This window comes from Ctenopharyngodon idella, chromosome 21 (assembly GCF_019924925.1).
Source record: "Ctenopharyngodon idella isolate HZGC_01 chromosome 21, HZGC01, whole genome shotgun sequence".
Taxonomy (NCBI): Eukaryota; Metazoa; Chordata; class Actinopteri; order Cypriniformes; family Xenocyprididae; genus Ctenopharyngodon; species Ctenopharyngodon idella.
In genome coordinates, this window is record NC_067240.1 from 27,714,947 (window position 1) to 27,728,492 (window position 13,546).

Sequence of the window (13,546 nt, forward strand, 5' to 3'; positions counted from 1 at the left end):
GGCAGGCATACACTGTGCAATTTTAGGTGTTGTAGGAACTAAAACCGTGTGGAAATTGTTGATACTCCCTCCCTTCTCTGACTCCATGTTCAGTGCGATTGCCACCTCACCAGGTGGTACGGTCATGATACTCTATCCATTTTCCAAAATGTTTGTCAAGGGGATCAAGGGGATGCTGGAGCGTATCCCAGTGCCTCAGGCACGGACGGCAGACAATTTAATGTCCCCAGCTGTTGTGGGGAATTGTGGGGAAACCCACACCAACACAGAGAGAACATGCAAACTCCACTCAGAAAGGCCTCCTTGGCTCAGAGCTACACACCTTGTCTCCACCCTGTTTTGGTACTATTAACTGTATTCATGGTACAGTATAGTATGTAAGTTTAGAGATAAGCACTAGAACTTTGTTACAGTTACATTTGATCACATTATTTTACACCGATCAGGTAACATTATGAGCACTGACAGGTGAAGTGAATAACACTGATTATCTCTTCATCACGACACCTGTTAGTGGGTGGATATATTAGGCAGCAAGTGAACATTTTGTCCTTAAAGTTGATGTGTTAGAAGCAGGAAAAATGGGCAAGCGTAAGGATTTGAGCGAGTTTGACGAGGACCAAATTGTGATGGCTAGACGACTGGGTCAGAGCATCTCCAAAACTGCAGCTCTTGTGGGGTGTTCCCGGTCTGCAGTGGTCAGTGTCTATCAAAAGTCGTCCAAGGAAGGAACAGTGGTGAACCGGCGACAGGGTCATGGGCAGCCAAGGCTCACTGATGCATGAGGGGAGCGAAGGCTGGAACGTGTGGTCTGATCCAATCAATCCGATCAAATTGCTCAAGAAGTTAATGCTGGTTCTGACAGAAAGGTGTCAGAGTAAACGGTGCATCACAGTTTGTTGTGTATGGGGCTGCATAGCTTCAGACCAGTCAGACTAAACTTGATGCATTTTTTCAAGTCGATGACAGCGAGTGTCGTTGACTCTGTTTACATGGATCATCTTTGAATAGTACGAGCTCTTCATGGGCGTGGCCGCATTAGCGGATAATGAGGTGACTCACAAACGACTGACATTTCTCTCTTTTCAAACAGATTACATAAACAGACTATTTGTTTCCGATTTTACTGACATTATTTAAAACTTGACATTTCAACGTTTCTTCAGACATATGTCTCATATTTGTGTGATAAGTATTCTCTAAGTTACAGTTCATTTTCTGAGGATTATCATAATGGACTTCATTTAGAGAGAGATGGCAGATCACATATCTTGTTAGGTTTCTTTATTTTGCAAAAAGCACAACATTGTGTTTTTACTGTGAGCGTACACAAATAAAAGAAGACATTTCACAGAATGATGTATAACTCTTATCTGTATTTCTGTCAGGACCACTATCATCAAATATGATTGATAATGCATAGAGTTTGTACTGGCGGTATGGTTCTGTTCTGAGCAAGAACTCTCTGCGCATCCATGCAGCCTAGAATGGATAAGAGCAGGGAGAGCAGCGATAACCCCTAACAGAACAGAACCAACATATGCAGATATCATTAATGTCATGATTTAACGTACACATATTTCAAGAATTAGTCTGATTCAGGGGAATCATAAGGCCAAATCCTGACTGACGAGAGAGGGAGCTGGGGATGGAGGAGGGTAATTAGCTCCTGAGAAATGCGATAGCTGCTGATAATACTGAGGAGCTTATATATGGATGCTGTGATAGGCATCAAATTCCTATAGGTAGATGTAAGTCACCTGGGAGTCAGCTGATGCAAGCTTGACTGACGTGACCTGCCAGAACTGACGCTAACGCTGGATGTCTAAAATCAACAGAGTATTTTGAGTCTCTTTCGCACTGGTAAGAAAATAAACGTGGTGGCATCACCGGTGCGACCACCGACCCCAGGAAGTTAATAAAAAGCTGGATGACTTGAGCTGCTAAATGGCATAATTCATTTTAAAATATATTGTATGGTTGAGAAATGCGGCATTACTGTTACTACAAATAAAGCTCTTTCTGATTATGCTATGTTAGCCACTAAATAAAACAGTGTTGTCTCTGAGGCATGGTACAAACATGGTACTCGCGGTAAATCAAGAAAACAAGAGATTCAAACAATAAGACTAACCGTGTTGAGCGATATAACAAGGGTTAGTTTTCTGTTGATAAAGGTATCCAAACAGTTGCTTACCTGTCTAATAAAACACATAATATATTAAAGCGTCTTTGTGTTTTCCATGGTTTATACGGAAGTCCTGTAAAACCGTAAATTGAGGGTAGCTAGTCTGGCAAATTATCCAGACAAATTTTAAGTTGTCAAAAATTAAACCGTCCCCAAAGGAATCTAATAAATGTCCTCATCAATTTATACGATCCCTATCTTATCCTGTTTCTTTAGTTTAGTTTTTTTTTTTTTTTTTTTTTTTTACAAATTCAAATGACCCTTCACAACCCAAAGCAAGTAAAAAAACATATAATCACATATTCAAGAAGTGCAATAAAAAGTTCATAATAGCCATACACATATTCCATCAGTACAATAAATCCAAACATAGCAAATGAACACAAATATACAAAGCATTTACAAATTCATAACTACTCAGTCCCTTCAGCATACTTTTACGAATGACCATTTAACGTGTAGGACGTTTTTTAAGCTTGGATCATCAAAGTCTTTTAGACGTCACTAACAGGTGACGCAATGACACGTTATACTGATTAAAATTGCGGATTTCTCTGGATTTAAAAATCATTGGGAACATTTGGGATAATGTAAGTACAGAAGTCAACAAAATATATAACATTGTTTTAGTGGTTTTTCGACATATAATCCAAAAATATTACATATTGTGCCTTTAATATGTGTGTGCCCACCCTTAAGGTGCAAATGCAAACTAAAAGCTTGATACTGCTGTTTTTGCTTGAAATCTTTTTATTAGGGATTCAAGCAAAAATTCATTTATGCTTTTTTCAACGTTCAATGTTGCCTTGGCTCCAATAACTGTAAAAAATATCTATGCTAGGGTCACATGCATTTACATTTACAAAGCCATTTACGCTTTTTTCAAACTGTTTGATCAAGGAAATTGTAATTTGATGTGCATCTACTAAGAATAAAATTTATTGTACAAAGCAACAAAAATGGCCGCCAGCAACCAATCAAATTTCTTCAGTTAATTACTCCGTTTGTGAATGACTGATCATTATGAAATTTGTCAGATCCATAGAGGCTGTATAAATTAGACTCTGTACCAAATCTGGTGAGAATCGCCATGAGATAGCGATGTAAAACTAATTCAAATCAACTAATTCGAATAAACATTTCGTCCAGATTCTGACCCCTTCCATGCCCATGTGCACATCCATTTCAAATCAAGCCATTTGCCTGATGCACACAATATTTTAGTTTGCACTTCAAGAGGCTCCTGACAAACAACTAGCAAAAAAAGATATGGGCCAAAAAAAAAGTGTGAGGGACAGCATTTTTAAGAATCGAGGAGACATCCTCCACGGCTGCTACAGCCTTAATGCACCATAGCAACCGTACCACATACTGTACGTGGATCCGAAGATATCCCTCTAAACCATTTTCAGTGTCATGGAGACTAGAGTTCACTCTATTCACTCAGTTGAGCAAGTAGACAGTATTACCATGGCAACTGCCTAGACATGCCTTAGCAACCATTCAGAGCACCCTAGCAACCGCATTATAACATGACCCAGCCATGTTTCGGCAACAGAACGAGACCTTGCGGTGGTCTCTTTTGACACTTTACTGAAACCCATACACAATTGTTACATACACATTACAAGGGAACAATATGAGCAACATTGTGGCAGTGAGTTCTCACATTTTCTTTAGGAAAACACACACATATATATATATATAACATGTTTGCTATCTATGAGCTGCAATTTTAATTTCCTGTATGTTAATTTACATTATAAGAATTTTTTATGTTAACACCCAATCCAATTTCATATGCAAGACACCCTGCTAAAAGACAAAGGATAGTAAACTTTCCGTCTGAAAGTACGAATCCTTATTGGCTCACTCAACAGCCGCACACTTTAAAAGATTTCTGGCTAAGAACACAGTGGGAGAAGGAAGAATTAGACATTCTGACATGAACACTGGGACGCTGAGCTAGGAGTCTTCGAAGGACCCTTAAGTTTGTGCCAGGCTGCGGCCTTGTCTTTCCAATCATCAGAGACCTTTTGCATCAATCTGGATTTCTCTCATCAATACAACTTCAGCAAAGATTAACTGGAGCCTCAACGAATTGCATCAGCACTCTCTTTCAAACAGGCAAGACATGCAAGTATCAGACTTAGTGTTAATTATTGATACATTAAATATCACCTTTTCACAAGAAACTGATGTTTCCTTCAGGCTGTATATCAAATACTGTTTCTATTTTTACTCTGCTTCAGCTTGAACCCTCTTCCTATACCAAATTGTGTTTGTGTTTTAGAATAGTTTAAGGGCCAGATTTACCAAACAGGTCAAATTAGCGTGAGAGCGCAATTCCAAAAAAGTGCCAATGGGAGTGGAAAGTTCTGCGCGTGATCTACTGACGACACACAAATTAAAGAACACTGACGCAGCCGAATCATTTCCATAATGACCAACTCAATCTATCAAGAGCAGCTCAAATTAGAGTCTGGTCTAAGACATGCTTTTTTGGGGGCGGTAAATAATGGCCCAAATACCAGTAAATTGACAGTAAATCATCTTGATTCATTTAAATACTGTCCTCCCTGTCTAAAAGGGAAACTCCTACAAATGCATATGTAATATGGTTAGCCGCAAAAATAACCCTGTCCACACCTTTTCAGCGCTAATTTTTCACTGTGTGTCTTTAGTAAATCCTGACAGTAGTTTTTTTTTTAAGGCCAAAAGAGGATTTGCGCTGCGCAAACTCTTAGTAAATCAGGCCCTATGTGTTTATAGTCCCTAATCATGCCGATCACAGCTACAGCACATGCTCTTTGAAAGTGTTAGTCAGTATTAGCATATTATGATCTATGGCCAAGAGAGTAATATCCTACTATAGTCTGTAGACATTCCATTCTGTTGGTCGGACGTCTGAGATTAATTCTGTCAGAAATCCCCCTTATTGATCATAATTAATTATACATATTTCCCATTTGGGCTCATTTGCTACAAAATGTTGCTAGTATTATTATTCTTTCCCCTTACATCTGCAAGGGGATCTAATCTTCCTCACACCGGAGGGATAACCAAAATATTTGTGAATATAAGGCTCTCATCACACACACAGATTTGCTCTCATGTTGATGCTGCTACACCACATTGTCAAATTCCATCTGCTTTTTTGGTACTTCTCCTAGAGAATTCCTCAGATTGTCACCAAATTTGGCATTCAAAACATGTTTAGACCATGCAGGCAAAAAGCTATTAAAAACATTTTGATAAAAGCCTACCAAACTGGTCTTGTGTAATGCATCAATAATAAAAATAAACAGAATGTGAAGCTATATTTTGGCACGGCTTTGGCATATTGAAACTTGGTCATACCCAGTATGTCCTTAAATGGCTTATAATGTCTAAATAGTTTGGCCTAAAATAATGTGGTTAGTCTTCTTAGAATCCTTAAGATTGCTTGGTCCATTAATAGCAGTTATATTTATAATCGGCTTCATATAAAGTTTATGTTATGATCTCATTTAGATAAGCAAACATTTGCATGTCTGGGTATGTGGTAAACTTACCAATATTGGAGTGCTTCAGCAGTCTGCAGATCCTAGCCTCCCTGTCCAGCTTCTGGTGATCTGAAATATATATAGAGATAAGAGATTTTTCACATAGATTAAAAGAAGAGCATGACTACTTCTAGTTCTCAACATTCAAAATGGAAAATATAAAAGAGTAAATAGCTTTTTTTTTTTTTTTTTTTTTTTTACTGTGCTGTGAAAAAAACAGTACACCCCATATAAATGAAGTTTCTTTATTTTATATGAAAGTTATCATTTATATTCATTAAAGAAGCAGGTCACACTTCTAATAAACCTCTATAAAGTGGTCTGTTTTGGTCATAAGCATTGAAGTATATGGAACTATCTGTACCGTTCGGGTGAACTCAGTGTAGAGCAGGACCCAAATGCAGTATTCATTTTTTCATTTAATAATAACAAAAGAACATGCAAAAAAGAAAAAAAAAGCACAACGCCAACGCATCCATAGACAAGACCTGACCCTGAACAGTGGAAACACAAGGGCTTGTGCTGCATTCCAGACAACTCAGAATTTGGATTTTTTCCACCTCCTGCTTGAAAATAACATGTGGAAGGTCACTCGAACTGTTAACTCTGGGCAGATCGATCAACCCTGTCCTCAGCTAGTCCTGCCATTTGATTTCATTTCCAAGACTTCCAAGTTTAACAAACTAAGACTTTCAGTTTAAATAATGATTTTACTTTTTTTACTTTTCATCAGCTCTTGCCATAATTTGACACAAAAACAAGAAATGCACTTATTGTGTTATGGTGACATCATGTGGTTGACATGTGAACGTGACGTGATTGACTGAGGTTAGAAGTGGGATATTTCAAGCATTTAGGAAATTCCCATTTTGACCTCGTCTCAAACGCGGCGTTAAATATACAAGAAATAATCAGGGTAACAAGACACAGGTACGAACAATCAGTGAATCACAAAGGGTAACAGGAAACAGGAACAGAACAACATTACAAACTATAAGTCCATATACAGAGCAAGAGCACATGGACAGGGAACAAAGGCAAAAGAACTTCATGCTTCATCACCATCACGCCAAGATGAAAAGCTATCTGAGCCCCCTCAGATAGAAGTGGCTTTAAAGCCACATCCAAGCTTTACACAGTATGTAAAATGCTTGCTATTCAACACTTACATGAGGACATCTTAACATCTCAGTCCTTTCATGCAGCACATTAGCAGCAACTTTCAGCACTCTCTGACTTTTAAATCACAATAATGACATATGTTTTAGGGACGGGTATATGTAAATTTCAACAAGGATGTGACAGATTTAAAACAACACATAAGACGCAGGGCCGTTTCTAGGTCAAGACGAACAAAGTTGGTCAATGAGAATTCACCTCCACTCTCCCATATTTAAAATATTTGTATACAGGGCTTGACTATAACACCTGCCAAATGCAGATGTATTTCAGCAGTGGCGTGTAACGCAGTCACTCCACTTTGGCGGGTTGAATTTTACATACATATATATATATATATATATATACATTTTTCAATTGTAGTCTTTTAAAAAGGCATCTGAAATAATAAACTAAGTGCAAAAATATAGATTTTTCGATACATATTGATATCTGAAACACAATATCAGCTGCTCTTTCTCTCTCTCATCTCTCCGACAGCAAGTCGACACACAAGCCCTCCTCCCCTCACTTTCATTTGCTGGTGTAAAATATTGTTGGTGTTACAGGGCTTGAATTTTGGCATGGGATTGCTTGTATTGCGCATTACTCATTCCCTCAGTTTTTGTTCTCTCACCCAAAGTGTGCCACATAAAGCCGCCTCTCAGCAATAGAGTTCTTTTTCCGATGCTTAAACTGTCAAATACACACAAAATAATGTCAAAATGGCGGTCTTGGTGAGTATTCACGTAAACACAGTCATTTATGTTTTAAGTGAACGTAAACAGTTGAGAAAGAAAACGCATGTGTAACAGTATAATGGATCCGTGCGTCAGGTCTTAAAGTGACAGCAGCCTAATAAACCTGCTGCCAAATTATGAGATAATATAAAAAATATCTATATGGCAGTTTGTCTCCATAGTATCGATGTCAAAATTGTGGCCAGTAAAAAAAATGCTGAGTGGCTAGAAACTTTGGAAAACCACTAGCCACAGTGGCTGATGAGCAAAAAAGTTCATGTCAAGCCCTGATTGTAGCTTCAAAGTGGCATTTCAGCATATACCCAATGTTAGGAAAACAACTCGAGACATAACAGTGGATGCCCATGAAATTATCTATACTTTTCAAAAATACTAGTCAGATTTATACACATTAGAATTCGCTCAAGATATTAAGACCTTATGTTGGAAGTTTTGGTGAATATTCCCAGCATTAAGCATGACAAAAGAAGGAGCCAAATCTGTTCAATCTCAGAAAATAGAGGAATCAATTAAACTATGTGCAGACTAATAAGGCCCCAGGGCCATACGGTTTCTGTGTCGAGTTCTACAAAACTTTTTCCTCACAACTGGCCTCACTGCTTCTTTAGCATGTTTAATTCACTATCAAGCCTCACAGTGTCACCGTCATGTTCTGCTTAGTTTTATTGTCATGTTCCATTTCGTTTGCCTGTGTCCTCATTCATTCATTCATTAGTTGTCATGGTTCCTGATTAGTTCACACCTGTTCCCTGTTCTGTTAATAATCTTTCCTTGTGTATTTAAGCCCTCAAGTTTTCCTCAGTTCATCGTCTTGTGTAAAAATTATGATAGTTGTGTACGTTTATCTTAACATTACTGGTTGCATCTTGAGACAAAACAATTGCAATGACATATTTTAAGATATGATCCCACTTTTAATTTGAAATAAGACAGAAAGCATAGGTAAAATATGTTTCACAGAAAATTCATGTTTTACTTGAGTGGAATATGTGGAATCTTCAGTTATTTGGAATGGGATGAATGTGTCTACGTACTTTTCACACTTTTCAGTTTAGGCAAAACATTATATCAGTGTTTAGGAAGAATATTCTAAGACTATATCAGTCTTTTTGGAAGAATATTCAGATATCTCTACTTTGAAAACAAACTTTGATTTGGGTGGGCATGATAAGGTCATTTCCTCTACTTTTGTTGCACTCTTAAACTGCTGAAACACTGCACAGTCAACCTACTCATTTGGATGAAGCACAAATGCAAAATTCTCCGGAGGATTAAATTTAGCTATCCTTCGAGGCTGTGTGTTCGTCAAGCGCTTCTGACACAATGTAATGGTTTTTAATTAATACCACTTTTCTTAACAGAGCAACAAAGTACAGAAAGGCTTGTCCAACGAAAGATTAGGGAATTTCACTTAAGGAAGGAGATTATTAAGCCATTCAGTAATGTTTATGCAGCAAATTGCATGCTTAGTTAACTTTCTGAAGTTGTGGTGCAGGTTACCACAGGTTTCTTATTATCAAATTATTTCTTATTATCAAGTCATAGCACTTGTCATACATGAAATGCAGCTCAAAGTGCTTCACAAGCATGTAAACTAATATTGGCAATACAATTACACACAATATTAATATAAAACATTCAATCACAACTATTAAAGGTTCATAACACCCTAGAAAATGCTGGGTTGTTTCAACCTATGTTTGGCTAAAATATGGACAAACCCAACCATTGGTTTAGATTTTTAAATTACATTTTTATATCCAACAGCTGGATTTGTCCACATTTGACCCAAACATGAGTTGAAACAACCCAGTATTTTTAGAGTGAAGGTAAAATAAAGAGATTGGCAATACAATTTCACGCAATATCAATATAAAAATACTCCAAAGCAACTATAAAGGTTCACAAGGTACACTCTAAAAAATGCTGGGTTGTTTCATCCCATGTTTGGGTCAAAAAATTTTAAATTTAAATTTTAAACCCAATGGCTGGATTTGTCCATATTACATTGGGTTGAAACAACCCAGCATTTTTTAGCGTGTAAAATAAAGACATAAAACACACATTCACACAATATCAATATACTCACATGCAACGTTTAAAATATGAATGCTATAGCCTCTCTCACTTCATTTGGTAGACTATTTAAGTTTTTGGAGTATAGTGGCTAAAAGAAGCACCACCGAATCGCTTAAAAGGTGCAATATGTAAGAATTTTGCAGTAAAATATCCAAAAACCACTAGGCCAGTGTTATATATTTTGTTCACTTGAGTACTTAAATATCCCAAATGTCTGCAACTATTTGTAAATCGTGAGAAAATTGCTATTTTAACCAAGGCTCCGGGACGTGTGAGGAGTCACCTGTCAATTGCGTCATACCCGCGTTACCCTCGTTTCCGGTTTTATTTTGTAGAAACCATGGAAACACCAAAGACGCTTTAATATTTACATGTTTTAATAGCCAAGGGAACAACTGTTTTGATATATTTATAGACAGAAAACTAATTATTGTTATGTAGCTCAACATCTTTAGTCTTCTTATTGTTTTTTTGCGAGTACCTTGCTTTACCATGTCTCAGAGAAAAACACTATTGAAGTAGCTAACATAGCATAATCAGATGCAGCTTTATTTTTAGTAACAGTAATACAGCATTTTCTCCATCATACAATACATTTTAAAATTAATTGCATGCCATTTATCAACACAAGCCATTAATATGATAATCTAAATCGATCTATCTTACTGCAGTGTGCAACAGTGTCTCACAGCAGCCAACGAGCGAACGCACAGAGTAACGTTATAACATTTTCAACACACTCAAATGTATCTAATATGATAAACAGAGCTGCGTTACCTCATACTCATGACCGGAAAAGCGGAAGCAGCGCCGGCGACTGCGGCATAATAAAAGTTCCGCTGCTCGCGGCGTGTGTTGCGCAATCGCTCCAGCGTCCTCGTTCAGCTCCAACAACACTCAACCTGCTCTGCTTCATACTACAGTAACGTTAATAATCGCATCCATGAACATGATTTCTTCCCGAGTCCTATCCCGATTGTTTTCCACCGGCCGTTGAGGTGAAGACCACATGTCCCAAGTTTCCGCACTCAAACTTGGCGTCAAGCTATGCCTTTGTTTTGAATAGGCCTCTAGCGACCTGTAGCGGACAGAAAATATACATATTGCACCTTTAAGATTTACTGTATAATATGCCAAAAGAACCAGCGCTAGAGGATCTTAAACTATGATTTGAAACGTATTTCGACAGACAATCTGTAATATATAAAGGTGCCAGATTATGCAATGTTTTATGAACTAATAAAAGAAAAATCAATCCTTTAGTGAACTGCCAACCAATGTAACTCCATTAAAACCAGTGTAATTTGCTCTCTCCTCTTTAAATTCATTAATACTCAGGCTTCTGCATTTTGTATCAATTACAACCCCAGCGTACACAGCATTACAATAGTTAAGACGAGAAAAATAAATGCATGAATTAGTTTCTTAGCATCATCCAAAGATAAATGAATCCTGGCAATATTTCTCAGTTGATAAAAACATGATGATAGGAGGGTTTTGGATAACATTTCCTAACTTAAGTTCTGTTTTATTATGTACATGGACAACCAAATTAACATGTTACTGAGTTAAACTATTAATATAGCTAACCAAGTTGACTTTACATGCCAACGAACCAAGAAATTAGCTTAACTAATGCAGTCATCCAAGACTGCATCTGTTAGAAAACTACATCTGTGTTGAAAACGACTGGCTTGAGGTGTATTTCTTCACATTATATAACATAATATAGGCAGATGTTTAATGTTAAAATGAACACTAGCACTGTATGAACATCGGTTGAGTCTACGCTTTTTTGAGGAAGAGCTGGACAGCAGTTTATATCTCCAGACTGGGGAAAATGAGGTTTATAATCACTATAGGCCTAATTAACTTTCCAGTACTGTATGCGAGATGGCAATCTCAACTTAACTCTGTTCGTTTGCTTTTAAAGGCTAAAAGAGGATTGTGGACAGGAGTTTGATAGATTTTATTTGTTTTATACTTACCTCTTTTGTTTTATCTGTTAATGTATTTATAATATATTTACAATTAAGACACTGAATAAAATATATTTATGTAAAATGTCTGTCAGTGTTACTGGCTCATTATCACATTATCAGTTTTAATACTTGGTATAATACAATACTTGGTAACACTTTACAATATTGTTTTATTAGTTAATGTTGGTTAAAGCATTAACTAACAATGAGCAAAACATTTGTTACAATAATGAAACAGTATTTATTCATCTTTATTAAAAATACAACTGTTCATTGTTATTTCATGTTAGCTTAGGTCCATTAAATAATATTAACAGATACAACTTTTGTTATTTGTATAATGTATTAGTAAATGAGTCATTCCACGAAACCGGTACGATTTGGACTTACACATTTTTAGATTTTTTTACCAAAATGTATTACTTTTCTGAACAACCCACAACATTAATGACATATTTAACTTCCAGAAAAACATATGTTCCCATCTCAGGCATCAAATCCCTATTATTATTGGTCATTATTTTAAGTTATGGACACTATAGGAGCTCTCTGAATATTATTATAAAATGTATTTGTAATAAAATCAACATTTTCCTATTAATCAGATGTCCCTCACACTAATTCAGTAATTGCAAATATAAAAGTTACATAAAATCTCACACTTTTGTTATACTAAAGCCTGAAACGGGCACTTTTTGTGACAGCAACCTCAGCATTTTTGATCAAAGGCTTAACTTCAGAATTTGAACTAAAATCAGTATTCTTATGATTGCTCTGAACATTTCAGACAGAATTCAACTAACTTTAAAATACTTTTTCATAAACTTAACAAAAAAATAATAATAAAAATGTAGGTGTGACGGGGTTGTGATTTTTTGCCCAAATTGGCCACTGCTCTAAATCTAGCGAATAAATGAAGAGCGCATGGCATGCATGATATTAAGAAATCATGAATAATGTTGAAATAACAAAGATAATTTTCACAAGTAATAGTTTTCTATCTTTAATTGATGTAACGGGGTTGAGTCGTTAAGCTTAACAAACACAATTTCACAACATAATTTAGTTATAATTATTAAAGAAGGTGGTAACTTGTCTGTGTCTGCTCACAATGTTGTTCAGAAGACTTCTATGATGTCACTTCCTATTAATGATGTCACATAAGTATCGGTTCATTACTTTTATAGGGGGAGAATGGTTTGTGTAACGAGGTTGAGGGGTTACTGAGGTACGGAACTAAATAATGTGATTTTAATGAATAATCATGAATTTACTTAGAAAAAAAAAACATTACCAGCAAAAAAGCACAGATGGATATTTATGGGAATGGCAAAATGAATGGCCTTTTTTCTCATTTTATTATTTATATCCCAAGTACACTTTCATAGAAGGCCTTGAGGGACATTGAGGGACACAAAATAGGTGTCAACTGAAAAAAACAAAATAATTTCTAATAATGTTTTTAAACATTATTAAAGGAGACATTTCAATTCATACAAAAAGCTTTTAAAAATATATTTTGCTGACCCAATAGATAAAATACACTGAAAAAGGTCAGAGGGACTCAAATCGTACCGGTTTCGTGGAATGACTCAAATGTTGAAATTAACATCAACTAAGATTAAGAAATGATTTATAAGTATTTTGTTAACAAATTGAACCTTATTGTAAAGTATTACCTTTACCTTTATATATATAAATATATATAAGTATTAGTATTAAATAAAAAAATAAAAAAAAGTGAGCAAATTTTATTTAAAACAGTATTCCAAAGTAAACTTTACTTGAGAAATTCTTCTTAAAGCCACCAAGAACTGTGTTTAGACCATAGGT

At 36.1% G+C, this 13,546-nt stretch overlaps 1 protein-coding gene across 2 annotated transcripts in view; it reads right to left on the reverse strand.

The window, feature by feature from the left end:
• The window catches only part of camk2a (calcium/calmodulin-dependent protein kinase II alpha), a 61,844-nt gene that overhangs the window by 35,999 nt on the left and 12,299 nt on the right, over positions 1-13,546 (reverse strand). For both annotated transcript variants that reach the window (XM_051878239.1, XM_051878241.1), the window contains exon 3: positions 5,743-5,802. In XM_051878239.1, coding sequence (XP_051734199.1) covers positions 5,743-5,802 — 60 coding nt within the window. The remainder of the gene's footprint in view (positions 1-5,742; positions 5,803-13,546) is intronic.